This window comes from Hoplias malabaricus, chromosome 6 (genome assembly GCF_029633855.1).
Source record: "Hoplias malabaricus isolate fHopMal1 chromosome 6, fHopMal1.hap1, whole genome shotgun sequence".
NCBI lineage: Eukaryota > Metazoa > Chordata > Actinopteri > Characiformes > Erythrinidae > Hoplias > Hoplias malabaricus.
Window position 1 is genome coordinate 36,403,168 of NC_089805.1, and position 19,856 is coordinate 36,423,023.

General features: G+C 39.5%; 1 protein-coding gene across 1 annotated transcript; it reads right to left on the reverse strand.

Annotated features, from left to right (window-relative positions):
- Positions 1–2,651: 2,651 nt before the first annotated feature.
- zbtb8b (zinc finger and BTB domain containing 8B) lies at positions 2,652–8,798 on the reverse strand. The gene is made up of 4 exons (XM_066673486.1): positions 8,696–8,798; positions 6,162–7,236; positions 5,926–6,083; positions 2,652–4,505 (listed from the first exon to the last, which is right to left on the reverse strand). Exons 2-4 carry the CDS (start codon positions 7,198–7,200, stop codon positions 4,203–4,205), a joined length of 1,500 nt encoding a protein of 499 aa, XP_066529583.1. The 5' UTR covers positions 7,201–7,236; positions 8,696–8,798; the 3' UTR covers positions 2,652–4,202.
- Positions 8,799–19,856: the final 11,058 nt, after the last annotated feature.

Below are 19,856 nucleotides of genomic sequence, written 5' to 3' on the forward strand. Positions count from 1 at the left end.
TCTTGGTCATATGATTCATGGCGGTCATATGATTCACAAACAAAGACCGGTGAGTTTGCGCAGTACCGCTCGGCATTCTAGCTCTTTCAGTGAGTCGACTCTTCATATGTATCGACTCTCTATGAACAATCCCTCTGTAGTATTGACAGTATTTTGCTCCCAAAATTTGTCACGTTAATGATATTGTTAAGAGTTGCGGTGAGTTACACACAATGGTCCTATTTAATAATAACAAACAACAACAACAATAATACAGTGGCGTTGTAGTGTCGCTGTCTTACAACTCCAGGGTCCTGTGGTTGTTTGTTCAAGGTTCACTCTGAGTGATTGTCTGTGAGGTGTTTTATCCGTATGTCTGCGTAGATTTCCTCCCTCAGTCAAAACAAATAAATAAAATAACATTAAATATGTTAATGTTTGCCCAATCATTTTAATGAAACTCCATTATTACTTCTCAAGTTTTAAAAATGTAATCCTCGTTCAACTTTTAAGCTGGAAACACCAAAATTTGCCAGACTGTGTCCTATACCAAAATACTGTGCTTGAGTTTCTTTCAGATTTAGTGTATGGTTTACAAACAACATTCATTCAAATATGATATGGTATCCCATAAGAACTAACTGTCTGAATGTTTGACACATTTAACTGCCCCAAATATGTTATACACAGTCACTCACATATATTACACAGACATGCAAATTTACCATCGTATGAGATTTCTTAGAAACCACCCTGGACGCAAAATTTTCTACCTCATCAGTGGAAGAAATTGCTGATTTTATGTCTGAATGAGGTGCTTCTGCTTTTCCAAGTCTGTGTCTAAAACATGTCTTTATAACAATCGGTGTTAGTTTTGCAACTTCTGCAACACACTCTCAGTTTTCTGTAGGCACAGAATTCTCTAGATTTATTTCCTAACCTTAGTGTAAATTCTAGTTACTTTTAATTCATCTGCATAATGTTTGTTACTTTAGCACCATTAATGATATTATACACTGGAAGAATTTTGAGAGGCACAAAACACAAGAGCAAAATACAGTGAAATCCTTTAACAAGAAAGGTACAATTTTTAAAGAAACAATAAAGCATATTGTTATAAAAACAAGTCTGCCGAGTGAGGTGGGGCCAGAATGCTCTAGGGCTTCTTTTAATGAATAATGAAACCTTGTTTTGCTTTAAAAAAAAGTCAATGACTACTGAATTTTACCTAAACTAACCGTTTCATAAAGCTTAGGTAAACAACACCTGTAAGTTCAGTTTTTTGTTTTTATTTAAATTCCCAACTGAAGTGAGTTTGACATAATTTATTGCTTTGTCAGATGATCAATCAGGAGTTTTTTGTGTCTTTCACAAGACACTACATAAAATGTTATTGAAGTTCAGCTGTGACCTTCAGATTAATTTTTAACTCAAAAGGAGTCTCAGTTTCAGGTAGCATATAAAATGGCTATTGATTTTTTATTGTTATGTAATATGAAAATATTGCAACTTAGTACCTTGAAATAAAATACTTATATTAGAACTTTAGTTATATTCTAGCTTTTTTTAAAAAAAATATTAAAAAAGGCTTATGTCAGAAATGATTAAACATATTTTAATATCAAGTTTGGCTGAGTATCAAGGACATCGAGAAACACGACAGTGCATCCTTGTAGAGCAGTCCTTAGTTTTTATAAAGCTTATATTTTATACCAACAGTGACTCTTAATTTCCAAAATTGCACCGTTATCACAGCCTTTATTTCAAGAATTGTCACCCATGTGTAACAAAGTAAAATCTTACATCAACAGTAGTACAAAAGGCAATAGTCCACTGAGCACTGCTGAGATTGTCAGTTTCATACCTCTTGATTTTTCTAATGTGCAGTAAACAGTTAACTGAATTTGACATGGGTTTTTTTTAAATAGATAGATGTTATCAAAAATTCCTTTGTTTGCAGTGTTAATTTTGTACAAACACCTTGCATTAAAGTCTTTTGAAAGCAGAATGTCTATAAATAATTTTTAAATATTATTTAATGGACAGTCAGGATATTTTTATACAAGTGCCTGGTATGATATATTCCAACCAAGATAGCATATAACAGGCAAGATGGAGCTGAAACATGGGGCATGGGAATATAGTGTTGTTCTTAGAAAATGTTCCTGAAGAAACAAAGAGCCTGGGGAACGTAGGGTCTCTGAAGTATAAGACTATTTCCGAGACATTTCAGCGAGGGCCCCAGAGACGTTGGGTTGACCATAGTTCAGCAAGAATGGCAGGAATTGACAGCTGTTGTGAAACCAGATATTACAGACCTAACAATAAAAATGCAAGTAACTTTGATGCTTACTTGAGTTGGATAAAAAAAAAAAAAAAAATAATAATAATCACAATATATACAAAAATATGAGAACATCACCATCATTTATTTCTGCATGTTATTTTACAATAATTATTGTGGTCATTTCACCACTTTTACAGAGAGTATATGGTAGATTATAGTTAAATATGGATACTTACAAAAGTAAATAAAACTCACAAGTTATAAAAAGTTGCACTTTGGTCATATTTGCACACAGCAACTAAACTAACCCATAAAAAACATTCTTCATCGTGGGCTGACCAACAATGATATAACATTAATGTTTGGGCTTCGGATATTCAAGAAATAAATTAATACAAAAAAGTGTTTTGATATTGGACAAATTTTGTTACTTTAGAAATTCTTGTATTGAAATATCCTGATGTACACCGCAGAACGTTGACAAAAACGGACATTCTGAATAAACAATGTTGTCCCCAGTCTAGACAATATTTTTTCCTTTTTTTAAAAAACACTTAAACACACAAAGTAAAAATAAATAGTTTAACAGCTTACTATATGTACCTCAAAAGTAATTTGTAGTATTTTGGTATTTTTTCAAATACTTATGCTATTGTTGATTATATTCCAAGCTAAAGATTATTTTTGGCTTAATCATTCTTACAATCTTGACCATTATTAAACATGTACTTCATATTTAGAATAACAAAGTTGACATTGCAAAGAATACAAAATCAAACAAAATGTTTAGTAGTGTTCCTTTAAGCCAAAGCTGTACATACTTTTTACTATTTAATTACCACATTGTTCAACTCATTCTGCTTAATGTAAGACAAGGCATCCAGTCAGCTGCAGATGTTCTGTGGAAATTTGGTTATACAGGGGGTCCTCGACTTACAACGTTGATCCGTTCCTACGTCACTCGTAAACCGATTTTCGGTGCAAGTCGGAGCATACGTACATACTGTATGTAAATAACATACTGTAAGCACTTATCCTATCCTAACACCTATCCTCCTTGGTCCCGAGCCGCGTAACCGTGTATTCTTCCGCCGCGCACACCACACACGAAGTTCGCGTTATGACGTTTACAGCGCAAAACCACTTAAGTCGAAACAAGGCTTTATACAGTAAATGGGAGATGTGTCGTAACCACGAAACATCGTAACTCAGGACTGACATAACCCGAGGACCTCCTGTACAGGTTATGGGCTCATCATCCATACAACCAACAAGTTCTATGTATTACTGTCCTAACTGAGGACTACTTTGTTGTCAAAGTGAACATTAGGATTGTTCCCAGTCTCTTCTGCATATAAAGTTCACAATTAATTATACCACAGTTAGTTCTGACCCTGTAATGTGATTGGCTGAGAGACTTTCCAGGAGTGCCAATATTAAACAATAATGGCACTCTGACCAAAGTTCTTCAGGCATCACTCCACAGAATGCATGTAACATAGCAACAATGCCAGCGTTTACAAGACAGAGCTGTGGCAGGACTTTTTCACCCAACGGGGAACAGATTCATTTTCAATTGGAACTATTCTACCTCGCAGAAGGTTGATTTTAAAAAAGGTTTTTCACAGTAACAAACTGTGGTATGATCGCAATAATACAGTTAAGGTTCATGCTATAACGTTGTTCTGTGTTGGTCATATGATTCACAAACAAACCCAGGTTTGCGCAGTACCGCTCTGAATTCCTGCTCTTTCAGTGAGTCGACTCCTCATAAGTATCGACTTTCTATGAACTGACCCGTCTCAATATCTCACGTTATAGCACTTCCTCTCGTGTATTATTGCTTAAACAATAGCATAACATCTGTCCTTCTAAAATTTAAGAACACAGAGCAATAATGATAATGCTAGACTGAAAAGATTTCAGGAAGAAATGACTACAGAAGATTCCCACTCTCTGCAAGCTGCCTCTGAATGTCCTTCTTATCATCCAGTTCTCCAGCGCCAGCACTAGGCTCCTCATCTCCATCCTCCATGAAGATTGGCCACTCAGACTCTCCTAATCCATGCTCCACACTCACTGAATGGCTGCTGAGATTCATGGATGGGGAATCCTCATTAGTTGTAGTGACACAAGTACAGCCATCACAAAGTCCAAACCGCTTCAGCCCCTGAGAAACGACCCCTGAGAAAACACGTCTGCAGCCCTTACATACAATGGGCCAACTGGAGCGATGGACCTGTCCAAGCACAGGAAGGAATTCACATTAATATTAAGACAAACTGCCTGCAAAGGTACAATTAAGCCCCAAAAAACACAACTAAGTGCCACATAAAAATGTTTAGACATTCAATCTCCATTTCAATACACACCAACACTAACTCTGTGTAGGTTTATTAAAACTCAATCTAAATGGTGTAATTATTAAAAATCTTCACACAGTGAGTTGAATACCAGGAAAAAAAGTAAATTGTTGTGCCATAAAGTGTTACATAAAATGATCAGTTCATTACATCATTATACAGCTTTGGAAATTCTAAAGTCTAAAATGCTGTGCTTTTATAAAGTCTGTTGATATTTGATCTCAACCGCAAAACAAACATATTCCTCTCTGCAGTGCTCTTTCACAAGTTCCTCCTCCCAAATACATGCACATACACTGCCAATTAAATGACACTGGGCTTGCAAACAAAGTGTGATATGAAGGAATCAAGAGCTTCTGCTGGCCAAGTGCAAGTTAACCACAAAAAAGGATGTAATTTTTAATCGCAACTCATGCAGGTGGCACATGTTTTTTGTATCAATATTATAACACAGGCTATGAAAGATATGCAAGCAATGCCACAAACAGGAAGTTAATATCACCAACCATTCCCATTTTATTAAGGTGTATCCATATAAATGGCCCACCCTGTGTGTGTGTTGTTATTTTTTATTTATTCATATATGTCTCACACACAGGTCATAAAATTAGAATATCATGAAAAAGTTTATTTATTTCAGTAATTCCATTCAAAAAGTGAAGCTTGTATATTATACTCATTCATTACTCACAGTCTGATATATATCAAGTGTTTATTTCTTTTAATTTGATGATTATAACTGACAACTAATGAAAACCGCAAATTCAATATCTCAGAAAATTAGAATATTGTGAAAAAGGTTCAACATTGAAGACACTCTTATCAGTGAATTAACTCAAAACAGGGGCAAAGACCTTTAAATGTTTTCACAGTCTAGTTCTATAGGCTATATAGAGCCTATAGGCTATCTAAGACTGCTGACTTGACAGTTGTCCAAAAGACAACCTTACACAAGCAGGGCAAGACACAAAATGTCATTGCTAAAGAGGCTGTTCACAGAGCTCTGTGTCCAAGCACATTCATAGAGAGGCGAAGGGAAGGAAGAGATATGGTACTGGATTTTTTTTCCTTTCGTTTTTTTAAACAGTACACAGACTTAAAAGCTTGCAAACTGTGTGGCAGTTTCGAACATCACTTGTGCAGTTGAGCATGTTGATCATCAGTCAAAGGATGACATGCTTTTATGTGCAAACACCTCCTAAAGCTGCCGGATTTAATAAATGGCCACTTGAATTTATGTGTAGAATCTCATGTGAATTCTGAGAACTTTAAGATCTCTGACTAAACTTTACTTACAGTGACAGCATGGGTGCGTAGATGCTCTTGACGCGTGAAACGCTTTCCACAGATTTCACACGGATAGGGTCTTTCCCCTGTGTGACAACGGATGTGCCTCTTCAGAATGCCCTTCTGTTTGGTTGTGTATGGGCAGAATGGACACTTATGTAGTCTTCCTGCATAAGTAAAGTGGCTGTTAAAATTAAACTTAAATGGCCTTAATTTGGAAGTTTCCATAAAGAAAAATCTCTTACCTGCTTCTTCCATATACCAGTCACTTTGCAACTCCATATGGCAGGGGACACCCTGCCCAAAACCCTCCTCTATACGGCCCACACTACTGCTCCCCAAACTATGAGTAAAATGAGGCACAAGCTCCTCACGGTTTGGGTTGGGTCCTCCACGAAGCAAGACATCTACAAACTGCTTCATCTGATAGCTGGGTAAGGACTTGGGCTCAGAGCTGGGTGCAGGGCTTGAACTGAGGGTCCTGTCTTCACCATGACTGGGGTCTACATAGAGTCCAATATCCTTAGATTCAAGTGAACAATCACCTTCCTCATCAGGGTCAAATTTAATCTTAGGGTGTACCAACCCTACAAACAGCCCTGACGAAGAGGAGTTAATCAAGTCGTGTCCTGAGCCATTCTTAACAGGGGCATTTGAATTGGGTTGGCTGGAGAATCCCGTTTGGGAGTTTTCACTTTCAGAGTCTTTGCTACTGGTGGCAGTTGGCATGGAATAAACATCTGAAGGTGCCTCCACAGAGCTGGGTGTCTCCATCTCCTGAGGGGTTTCTCGATCCGTTTGAGATGTGGAGGGTGCGTTGGCACTGGACACTGAAGCTGTAGTGCCACTATCAGCCACTCCCTCCCTCTCACTGCTCTTCTCCCTCTGGCGTTCCTTTTCCCGGTTACAAATCTCCAGTGATGATTTGATGTAGCCCTTACAAAAGTTCACCACATCAGTCATTTGCAAGTAGCTGGCAGCTGACATGATTTCAATAACATTGTTGCTCCGCAGGCTTATTCGGCCCGAGTACAGAAAATCCAGAATAAGAGAGAAGGCTTCAGCTGTGACAATGTCCAGCGATGCCGTGCTATGCCTGTGGCCATTGTCCTGCAAGTAATGCACCAGCAAGGCACGAAAATAGCCACTGCTGGCAAACAGTATGTTGCGGTGTGCCTTAAACACTCGACCTTCCACAATGATGCTGCAGTCACAGAAGAAGTCCCTCTTGCGCTGTTCATTCAGCTCACACAATAGCTTGGACTGATAAGAGGGCACCTCCATCTTCTCCCTTTACATGCAGACTAGATCTGCTGAGTTCTGTGCCAACAACAGGGAGAAAGATGTATGCTGATTGATGTTAAATGGTCAATGTCATAACATTTGATCAGACATGATTAGACAAAACTAAAAAGACCTAGAAAAAAAAGACCCTAAGTAGAAGAAAGATTGAAAAGTGCATGGACTCTTTACAGTCAGATACTTTAAGAAAATTTATTTGTTTTCTGCCATAGACATATAAGAGGTGAATCGAAAGTATATTTGATACAGATCCCTTACAGTAAATTTGGCCAATTCCTTTTAATATGGTTATGTTTAGCAAGGACAAGTGAGAAGTACATGTTAATTAAAATGTGTTTCCATACACTAAACTAAAATAAGCACCTATAAAAATTCACACAGCGTTTTCAGCCTGTCTTAAGGGGAGATATTTCATACTCACTGTTCACAAGTTAACACTGGAGTCCAGATAAAAACAGTAACATCATTGTAGTATATTTTAAATTTTATCTGTTGCTTTTTTGAGTAGATGCACCCCTATACTGTACATCATTGTCTGATATAGTTATCCATCTACTTAGCCACTAATCTGATTTTAACAGCTCATTTATTACACATTAACTTGGGCAAGGTACTTCAACACACTAGTTGAATAAACATGTAAAACATTATATAATACACTACATTTATATACTTTTGATAAATTAATGATTTAGGGTCACTGCAATCAGCCATAACATTAAAGTCACTACTTTGTTTCTATGCTGAATGTGCATTTAATCTTATGGATTCTAAGTGTATTTTAGGCCAAGTATCGTCAGGCTGCTTTCTTCAGCCCTGGGTCAGTTCACACTAGAAAAGTCCTAAGGGGAATAAAACTGGACTTCGTTTCCAGAAACAGCCGCTGAAAACCACCGGGGCCACCTCACGGAGGATGAGAGAGTTTTCTATCTTTTAACTATGACAGTTGAGACCTGATTGTTAATGATCTGATTTAAGGCTAAGCTTAGACTAAATTTGAGAATTTGCTGACTTTGCCTTTTCCTAGATTTAGACTGAAGACCAGAGTCGTCTGAGGAAAGGGTTTAACCCCGAGGAAGCATTTGAGAGACCCCTTTATACAACAGCACAGTTCTGTAGCGCTTCGCCATTACTATTCAAGGCTGAGTCTCAAATCACTGCCTACTCACTTCATAGTGCATTACACTGTCAGACAATAATGGGTTCAACAGTCACACTTCACCGCAGATGTTATACAGTGCTTCGGTCAGTCTTCTATTAGACATATTATGAAACATTTGTGAAGAAAAGACTGTTATATCGTGCCCATGTAGTGCACTAAGTAGGGAGTAAAGAGGCATTTGAGATAAGGCCTCAACAAAGGACCAGCGCTTAGCAAACATCTTAGAAAAAGACTGCGCTTCTCCGGTTAAAACACGGACAGGAGCTGAAATTTTCCCCTGTTTAACCAGTAAAACTGTTTGTCTGAATATGTTACCTCCTCTAATGAAGAATGTCGTTGTTTCAGCCCGAAGTGTTTCTTTTTTCCAAGGAGTCTGCTCGGTAAACTCTAGTTATCCGCTTCCGGAGAATATTTAACGTCACATGAGAAATGACGACACATTAAACTCGACCAATCAGAAAATAGAATGCAGTCTAAGTAAAACATCTAAAAACTCACCTCTGTTCGGTAGAACGTATTCCCCAATGGGTTCACTTTCACTACCTGACACCTTTATCTGCCCTAAAGGTGGAGAGGCTTGGTTCAGTATGTTAATACTGTCAGTAACACTGTCTGATTTGCCTGTTTAAGACTGTCCCTGCCCCTCCTAGGTCTCTATCATAACAAACCTCACACTGTTAATAATTACAATTAATGAAATAACAATAATTATAATTTCAGCACAGGGGGGTCTTTAACACAGCCTTTGCAGAAAATAAAGCTAATTCTGCAAATGTAATATATACATAATAAATATAACTCTGCAGTATAAATAGCGTTAAATGCTGAGTTAAACATACTGAAAAAAATAATAATTTTTACTACAATTGACACTTTATTTTTTATTCTAAATAAATTAGACAGTTTTTGACATAATGTTTTATGTATATACAGCATTATACAGCAGATTATTAATAAACATTTCCCATTATATGAATAAACGTATAAATATATAAATAAATAAATAACTCAGAAGACATATGCAAATAAACTAGTCATTTTTATGGTAAATAAAATGGGTAGGTTGTGTAAAGTCGACACTGACTCTGAACGTAGACAAACAAGAGAGAATTGCGTTTCCCCACAATCATAGACGTTCACACAAATGAGAAATGAAAAGCTCCTATAAATTTTAGACACTTTGAAAAGGTATTCTCATTTTTATATCTGTTTTAAATGACGATGATGATAATGATGATGATGGTGATGATGATTGATCATTTCCATAACACAAGATACTGCACTGCAATACAATTTTACTGCTGTAGTAGCTTCCATCACCAGAGGGGGGAGCAAAATCTCCCCTTTACCCCTGAAATATTGGTTCATAGCAAGTGATGTACACCTCCATATGCATGGTTTCAGCTTAGTTACAGTGAGGCAACTGTCAGGCAACGTCCAGTAGTTAGTTACAAACACTACAAGGCTCTTTTATCCAGAAGATCACAATAACGTGTTTTGTTTAAGGTGGTTAGTGATGATAAATTCGAGTTCCTCATGCACCACAATTAAGTTCCTCACTACACTTCTGGTGCCTGTTCAGTTCGTGTGAATCTACATGCACTTACCCATAGTGTTTGGGCTGGAATGTGTGTTTATTTGCTTTCTTTCAGCCTGGCAATAGTTTTTTTTAACATTTGGACCAAGATAAAGTAAAGTCACAGTTCTTTTAGGCCACACCACACCCGTTCAGCATGGTCCTCTGCTCTCAGAAGTGCTTTTTACACCGAGGGGTCGCAGGGTGACTTATTTGTTTAAAGAATTTTCCCATGGTAAACCCACAGAGCACAAAGGCTTCGTGGTGGCCTTTCAAAACCACAGGGCAGGCAGGCCGACTGAAGCAGCCCTAGCCCCTCTTTTGAAAATGAAATTTATAGCACCTCATAAAGCTTATTCATGCTCATTACCCCTATATGTAAACCAGAATAAACTGAAGTGGTGTCCCCAAGACTGTAAACTCAGGGCTGCACTGTTTCAAACACTGACTCCCAAGCAGGCCTTAAGAAATCATCAGACCAGAGGAACAGCTTTGAATTTCAACATCAACAAACTATATATATGTTCTATATGTCCGCTATCCGTTAAAAGTTTGGTAACGACATACAACAATTGCATGTTTCCCTCAAAAACAAATGAAATTACATGTCCCTGGGAAATATACTGATTTAATAGTTATCTTTTCTATTGTAATTTTTGCCTTCTGAGTGCTGAAGAGCATCACAAGCATTTATGTGTTTTGACTTTGAGGTTTCCCTGTCACAAATCTTTGAAATGTCAAACAATTTTTCTCTGAAAAAAAAAACTAGCAAGATTGGAACATGTAGCAAAAATAGGCTCATTCCTATTTACAACCACTTAAAAGTTATATATCCCAACCAGTGGTAATTATTGCTTGATTTCTCCAGGTACTGCTATAGGATCTCCTATGTATTTCAAAGGGAAGATTTAGGGAATAACCACAACTATTTTGCATTGCTCTCCTGAGGATGGAGTGGTTAACAGTGTGGTGTTTTGGTGAGTTTGAGCAGGGGGAAGAGCTGTACTTTCCCAGACAAGGACGCACACCACGGGCATATTTAGAGCCACTGAGAAGCACTGATTAAAGAGGAAGACAATGGGGAGAGATTGTCTGGAATGGTGGCATTTGGATTTCCAGCGCCCTGCCGCTTATGGGTACAAGAATGTTCAGTGAAATGTCTGAATTATCCCAGAATCTCTGGAATTTGTTTTGTGGCACCAGTGTGGACCCTCTTGCATTGATCATAAGATCTGAGACAGAGTCTCACTTGACTGTCTTTGTTGTGTGTGTGCGTGTGTGTGTCAGTGAGTGTGTTTCCGTGTATGCGTGAATTAGTCTGTGTGTCTATGTCTCATGAAATCCACCACAGAGAGTCTAGAGGATTGGACAATGGATGGGGGGTGGGATGGGGGGGTTTAGATGATATGATCACATCTCGGTTTTAATAGAACCGGCGCCCCTCTTTGGCCTGAAGACGCCACTCTCCTCTGTGGTCGTGGGTAAGAAAGGGAAATCTCCTCGCTCTGTAATTACCACTTAATGTGCCTAGGCCTTCTGGAGACACTGCGCCGCGTCATTCTTTCTCTCTATGGTTTGACAGCTGCCAGAAATAAACACGTCAGGCTTTTTATTATTGCACATATAGAAGCAGAGGGAGAATAATAAATGCTGTACTCGTTACCACACACTTCCGGCGGCACCGAATCAGCTTTGAGACTGGCTTTAGCATCTAGAACTGAAGTGGTAATTTCTGGCTCCTCTCCATTCATCAGTCTGTCCACAACCGACTGTCACGAGGCTTAAGACCTTGTCCAGCACTCACCAGTGACAATAAACAGCATGCTTATTTATGCTTCAAAAGATTAGACACAACCAGTCATAAAATGGATATAGAAGAGACTGACTTTTTCTTACTGCTCATATATTTATGCTCATCTAGTTTTATTTACAAAGGATCGATTGTGGGGGGGATAACGTTGGAGCTCCTATCAACACAGACTGTGAAATAAAACAGTCCAGACCAGTTTTTTTGTTACCTGTCAAACTCTGAAAAACAGGATAAAATGAGTCGCTCTGATTTTGTCCTGCATCTTAGATAGATAACAAGCATTTCAGAGTTGTCCCGCCCCCTTGTCTGAGTCTACCCAACCACAGCAATCTACTGGTCTGAGTCTCTGCAATCACAGCACTGGACTTAGGATAAGTATAAACAGAGCAAATCACACACAACAAGTGTGGATAATTATTATTAAGAGTACAAATTAATTATGGCAAAAATTCACCTCGCGCTTTACTCCTGGGATAATTGTGCCCTTCTGAACAGGGTTGTATAAACAGGGTAAGAAAGGTGCCGCATTGTTTGATCTGTGTGGTATTTTGATTATAGCATGTCACATATTTTATTTAATGGTGTTAACTTGTGGAAATGGGGGTATAAATGTTCTCTTTAGGACCCTTTCCTCATACTATGTTATATACAGAATGCAATTAAAATGTACAAACACCTACTATGTTACACTGCACTTATTTTGTACATAGGTGCTCAACTGTGCAGAAAACAGAAAAAGATGGAACAAAATAGGACACTTTGGAGCAGGTGCACACGAGACTAATTTCACAATGCATAGTGGCAAATGTGAACTAAAGGGGATATAAACCCCACTGTCTTGAGCTGTGAGCAATGGAACTGTGTTCTCTAGAGTGATGGTGCTCCATCCAATATATTTGGGATGAGCTGTAGTGGCATTTGTGATACAGAGCTAATCACCAGTGCTCTTGTTGCTAAATCATCTTTGTAAAGTTCCTTTATCTAATGTAAAGCCTTCCCAGATTAGTAGAGGCTACAGCAGAAGTGCGGAAACACCCTGTTACTGCTCTTGAAGAATCCAAAAATGGTGAGAGACCTAAAAGTGTAGGGTAAAGTGGAGGATTTGTACTCGATGTCAGAGAGTCCAGCTTTAAGAGGATGGTGTGGTGTTCTCGAAAGTGACCACTCAGTCAGCAGTGAGGCTGACTGAGCGGCTGCATGCGTGCAGATGTTTGTGTCTATGTGGTTTGGATGAGTCTGTGTCCGTGTGTGAGTGTGTGAGAGAGTGTGTGTGTGACAGTGTAGTATGCTGGCGTTCGGCCTCCTGCTGTTACCTACAGGCAGCGGATGGTGCTCTAAGCTGGACTGTAATGACAGGGCTGGTTGGATGTAATTAAGTTCAAACATAGCAGCGTAGCAGTCAGAGCTAGAGGCCTACAGCCCTCACCATCATGCATCCTGACCACACACTGACCGCTCCCAACACCCACCAAACACTGGGAGCTTTACTCTGTCTTTCACCCTGCGAACCCACCACACAGACCTGTACTGAGGACACACATCATATACAACACCCTGCAAAAGTCTAATGGACTAATTTTTCAAAACTTTAATCGCCATTCAGAATTCACACATCCATTATCTCACTCTTCTTCCTCTGCTCCTCCTGCACACTCAGGCTAATCCTGTTCTGGTAGCTCTAAAATTAACTGCTCTGAGAATCGCTTTCACACCTATTATAATTCCGTCCACTTATTTATGCTTTCTTCAGAGGACGTGTCGGGGAAGTGTCTGAGATAAAAACCTCAGTGAAGTGTTCAGAATGTGGTCCTGATTTCTCAGGACAAGGCAAGCTCTTATCTACAAGCTCAATAGTATGGTATCTACTTGTGCTTTGTGACATTGTCAGATTATGAGTAATGTTTGACCAAACCAAACTTCCAGAAAAATTGGGACAATACAGTGAAATCAAGAATCTGTGAATTGTTAATTGAACATTTACTGAACATTTATTTATAGTGACGTTCATGATTTTAATACAAAACAAAACACTTATAAACTGTAGAAAATTCAGAACATTTCTTACAATTTGCAATTTGCTAGCCCTCCATTCTTTTCTAATGTGTTTATATGAAGTCTGGTGTGCTAGGCTCTCTCTCTCTCTCTCTCTCTCTCTCTCTCTCTCTCTCTCTCTCTCTATGTTTATGGCAGAGACATCTGGAGTATATTTAGACAACTGAGAGAAATCCAAATGTTGAAAAGCAGAAACTGAGATGAGGATATTGCTCTACTCCTGCTCTACAGGTGGGTAATATATACTTATTCACTTAACAGGGAAGTTCAGGAGATGGCTAACTGCATTACCAAAAATGCTACAAAATTAAACAACTCAAGTTACAAATGAGTTTCTGCTGTAATTTAAACAGTGAATAAAATATTCAGTTAAACTTTACAAGTTAAACTTCAGCCACCAGAGAGTATTGTGTTTACCCACAATCTTAGATGTTCTCTTTGACAATGTTGAGGATGCAGAAGATGAAGCATTCGAAAGAAAGAAGTTGAAGTATGCGAACTTGGTGGCTGAGGTGAGGGAATGCGGGTGGCAGGCACGTGTAAGACCGGTGGAAATAGGTGTTAGGGGATTTGTAGTCACATCCCTGCTTGTGCGGTTCGGCATCAGGGGCCGGAAACTAAGGGCAGCTGTGAAGAGGTTATCAGAAACAGCTGAAACGTCTAGTCAGTGGTTGTGGATAAGGAGAGCACAGATTATTTGGGAAAATGCACTGTAGAGGTGCTACTGGGATTGTTGGTGATGTAGTATGTAAAGTTCACATGGAACTGGTGGCACTGAACATGCATTAACGGTGCCAGTGGGGCTAGGTACAGCCTTAGCCACCAGGGAGGCCAGTGTGGATTTATAGTTGTTGATGATAAAGGGTGGGCGGCACGGTGGCGCAGCAGGTAGTGTCGCAGTCACACAGCTCCAGGGGCCTGGAGGTTGTGGGTTCGATTCCCGCTCCGGGTGACTGTCTGTGAGGAGTTGGTGTGTTCTCCCCGTGTCCGCGTGGGTTTACTCCGGGTGCTCCGGTTTCCTCCCACAGTCCAAAAAACACACGTTGCAGGTGGATTGGCGACTCGAAAGTGTCCGTAGGTGTGAGTGTGTGTGTGAGTGAATGTGTGTGTGTCTGTGTTGCCCTGTGAAGCGTCCCCTGTGTTGCCCTCCAGGGTGTATTCCCGCCTTGCGCCGCGACCCTAAATTCCCTAAATTGGATAAGCGGTTACAGATAATGGATGGATGGATGATAAAGGGTAAGGTATGACTGTAAAGATGGCTCGGAGGGGAGTGGGTCTGGGATGCCAGACTTCACTGTTGAGCCTTCTGGAGGTGTTGTGGGCTTAATTCAGTGAAACACTGAGAGGAGGTGCCTGCCTGATGACCCCTGTGAAGAGTTAGTGATGCAGTGGGTGGTTTGGGTACTCATGGGCTGGGCTCAATGAGTAACCATAGTTGTTAATGATAGCCAGTTGCTAATTGGATTATAAACTGCCACAGCAACTTAGTGTTGAGGAGTAGGATTCAACAGGAATATTGGTGGCTGCAGGTAGGAAGAGAGTGTGAAGCTCTAAAGGATTGGCATAGGATATTTTATATCTTATCTTGTGTATGGTTATAATTACTGAACAGCTTGACTGATACATGTAACACACACTGCAAAAATATTTGTGACAGGGGCAAAAAAATAGTGAAAAGTTTATTTAATTATAGATTTATGCATTGATTCATGTCATAGTGTTCTGAAGCTTTACTCTCTAAACCAGAATATAAACGGTATAAAAATACACTCACATCAAACTCTAAATAATGTGAAATTTTTCAGAAAATCTCAAGAAATACCAGCCCATGTATAGTAAGCTTACATGTCTTCAGTAAGCGCACGTTTGAGCCCTCAGATGGCACTGCATAAGAATCTGTTGTGTGACAGTTATAAAAATAGCCACATGGGCTTGGGAGTACTTCAAAAACTTGTCATGTTACACAGAGGTTCTTGAACTGGGGGCCACGACTTCTCAGTGTGTTGCCAAAAAAATTGGAAGGTGTCACAAGATTTTCTGCCTGAAAAATATTAAACAGTTTTTTTTAAACAAAAAAAAGGGCCAGATGCTCTGTCTACACAATCTCCATCTACACAAGCTCATTAAAAATAAAGTTTACAATTGTACATCTTAGGTTTTGCATATTGTTCTGTTGCAAGGTTAATGTTAGATTTCACATTACAAAGTTTAAGAACCAAGTAAGTAAACCATGTTAGTCTGCCACTGCATCAAGAAATGCAATATAAAATGCTAAATGAAATGCTATGCAAGGAAAAAGCCATAAATTAACTGTATTCAGAACCACTAATGAGTTCTCTGCACCCAAGCACATCTCAGATGGTCCAAAAATGTAGACATAGGATTGTGTGTGCTTGACTGATCTGCCTGGGGTCCAGATCTGTCTCCTGTGGTGCATCATGAAGATCAGAATCAGGCAACGGCAACCACAGACTGTTAAGCAGCTGAAATATATAAAAGGCAACATTCATGATTTTAATCAGGAAAAACTTTTTATAAAATTCTGAGGAGGTTTCTTTACCATTCGCTAGCTCTCCAGCCTGTTTGCATGCTCAAAATTGATCTAATGTGTTTATAAAGCCCTGAATTCGGTAATGGCTAAAAACCAGTGTCTCAATCCAGTATGCTAGGCTTTCCCTCTTTCTCTTCTCATGGCACACAATCTGTATGAAAGTAAACACAGACCAAATTTGCTACAAAACTAAACAACTCAAGTTACAAATTAGTTTCTGTGGTAGTTTAAATACTGGATAAAATCGTACAGACAAGTTACACAGTCACGTAAAAACAACAGTTGTTTTTCCCTTTAAACATACTGCTCCACTGTAAAAGACACTGAGCTTCTGAACGTAAACAAACCACAGAGAACAATGTTTCCCCACAGTCATAGATGCTCGTTTAAAGCCAGAATGGACAAAAATTTAGTATCCTCAGTTCCCAAATGAATATTATGAATTAAACAATCAAAAGAATAAGCAAACATTTTTGTTTATCAATTTGTAATTTGATAATTCAGCTTACATATATAATGTACAATTTTAGCTTGAATTCTATTCAAGTTTGAGCCATGAGTTTAGAGGATCTGTCATTTCACCTGTCATCATGCAACTGCCTCCACTAACATGATTCCCGGAAAAGAGTGTAAACATTTAGGACTAAAAACAAACAGATATCCCTGGTAATGAACAGCACACATGACCAGCACATGAACATAATTTGAAGTAATGGCTGTGAAGACTGGACAGCAGTATTCAGAGGGTTTGTTGTTAGAACGATGCTGCTGTATTGGCTAAATGGAAAAGTGACTTCTCCTCCGTGTGTCCGGCTCATAAAAGCCGGTGCAGAGTGTGTGATGTGGTGGAGGCTCCAGTCAGAATGAACTGATTACCGTGGAGCTGTAAACGCTGTGAGTCATGGCACACAGTGACATTCTTTAGGCTCTTAAAAATAGAAACAGTTCTCTCTTTTTTTGGATTTGTTTTTCTCATACGATGTCTGTGGGGCATCCTCTCTCTCGGTTTGGAGCCTCGAATCATAACCAGATTCTCTTTCTTTCCACTTTCTCTCTTCTCTCTCTTCCCTCTCTTCCTTCTGTTGTTGGAGCTTGTTTAATCTTGAGATGAAAATTGGCTTAGCGTGGGAAAGGCACAATTCTTTGGGGACAGGTTTTGTTGTTTTAGAGTTGTTTTTTTTCCTTTTTTTTTTCAAAGCCAGAGAAAAAGCAGTGTTTTGTGCCAAAACCTCATAAACTGAGATAGAAAAAAAAATGAGAGGGAAGGAGACCGCAACACCACGACAAAGATAGGGCCTGTCTACTACTAAGGAGCTTTACAAATGACAATCTGAGAGAGAGCGAGGGAGTGAGAGAGCGAGAGAGAGAGGACGACAGCATTTCAGGGGAGAGGGATAAAGGGGGAAAGAAATGCGGATGGGACGGGGGGTACAAAGGGGAGGAAACATTCCCCCAGCCACATTAAAGACATAAAAAAGAAAACAAACAGAAAACATGTCTGACATGAAGACGCTGGTTTCTGTGGCGACAGACAATGGCTGCTTGTGGCGTGGTGAGGCCTAACGGGCCCCGTCTGGGCCCCGGCACCAGCCAGAGTCACCGCAGTCCGGCCCTCCATCGGGGGCTTCGCACTGTGGGAACGGGGCTTGAAAGGGACCTCACCAGGGGCCACAAAGGCCCTTTCTGCTTCTCCTCATTGCCTTTTAGCCTCCTTATTTATCTTCTGGGAGCCAGATGAGGCGGGCAGGGCCTGGTGGGTAAACAGCACAGTGGTCTTTTCCTCGCTCTGTCAGAGATCACCAGCCTCCTCTCACACCCTTATGACACAGTGGTATGTGTTGCCAGCTCAGGATGATGTTTTATTCCAGGCATGTAACATTTTATCTGTGAATCTGTGAAGCACTGTAACCTTTCCAAAAAGGTACACACAGAAATTCATAAGAAAATGGGTATAATGCTGAATGCTAACAACCTTGAATTCTACAAAAAAATAAAATAAAATAACATGATATTGACACTGAGGGCAAACTTTAAAAGAAAATCATAATGTATTATACTATAGTTTTATTATTAGCAACATTGCCTGGAGTGCATTTTTTAAACTGTGCATGTTATATTATTTTTTACTGCATACATTAACTGTATAGAGCAGATAAAATATACATATCTATTGCCATAAATTTAAATGACTATAACAATTTTAAATGGATACATATTAAACACAGTTCTGGGGTCTTAATGAAACATCTGCGACATACATTATTCAAAATACCACAAGGATCAAACACCACAGCAGCGTTCTCCTTCTGTCTAAACAGTCCTGTTAAGAACAGCTGGTTTCAGTACCTGTTCCTTTAATTGAGAGTGAGCCACAGCTCAGTTCAGTGTGACAGCCATGAGTGAGGAGCATAAGCTCTGGTTTTCAGCCATTTTGGCTTGGTTCTCTTTCCTCTCTGTTGCACATACTTCTCTGCACTCGCTTTGTTTTGTTCCACTTTTCCTTGTCTTTGCACTGTCAAACAAACCCATGTTCAGTGCTGTGTTGGAAGTGACTCAGGGGAGGAGGCAGGATAAAGTGTGTGCACTCTACGTAAGGTGCAGCACAAAATCAGAACTCCTCCTTTCATTCCATGTTTTCTGGCTTAGGCAGCCCACAAAAACCTGACTGGGTTGTTTTATTTCACAATTTGTGGGTTGCTATGACCTCCAGATCCCCAAATGAATGTATTAGGACATTGATTTTTTTTTAAATTTAATGTTTATGCTGCACTATCCATTTCATAAGAATGGAATATATGTTGTAAATATTGTAAAAACTGATAAAACCTGACATTTGTACAGTGCTGTCACTGAGATTCTGAAAGTGGAACATCTGTGGAGTGGAAAAGGTTTAGATTTGATTAGAGCAAAGGCCCTGTAGAATTCCAGGAAATCATCTTCAGCAGTTAAAATTAATGTGAATCAGAAATAATGACACATTTTCCCTGCATACTTTCACATTGCTGGCTGTTTAGGAGCCTGTCACTACCATTTACTCACAAAGGAAGTAGAGACATGCAAAAAGGCTGCAATAACTAATAACTAAGCACTCTGGGCATGGTTATAAAAGCATGCTTGTGTGCTCTGATGCATGATGCTTAGTTGCAAAACTGTAAGATATAATGTGATTTGGCCCTGCGTGTGTGTCTTCGCATGTGTGTGAAGGGAAGAGAAAGCCGGAGTGTGAGCGAGCATGTGTGCATATGCTTTTGTGTGTGTGTGAGGCTCGTAAAAATATGAGCTTGTTAATTTCAATTGTGGAGGCGGCCTTGTTGTGGTGGGGAGGGAGGGCAAAGGGAAAGCACTGAAGTGGCCGAGCAAAAGCGCCAAAAATCTCTCTGAAACCCCTCTCTGTCCCTCTATCCCGTGCCAGAGCTCTGTTTGTTCCCAGTTGCCCTCTGTTTTTCCCTTTCCAAACTGGTTGTTCTAAATGAAGCTATTTATTTAT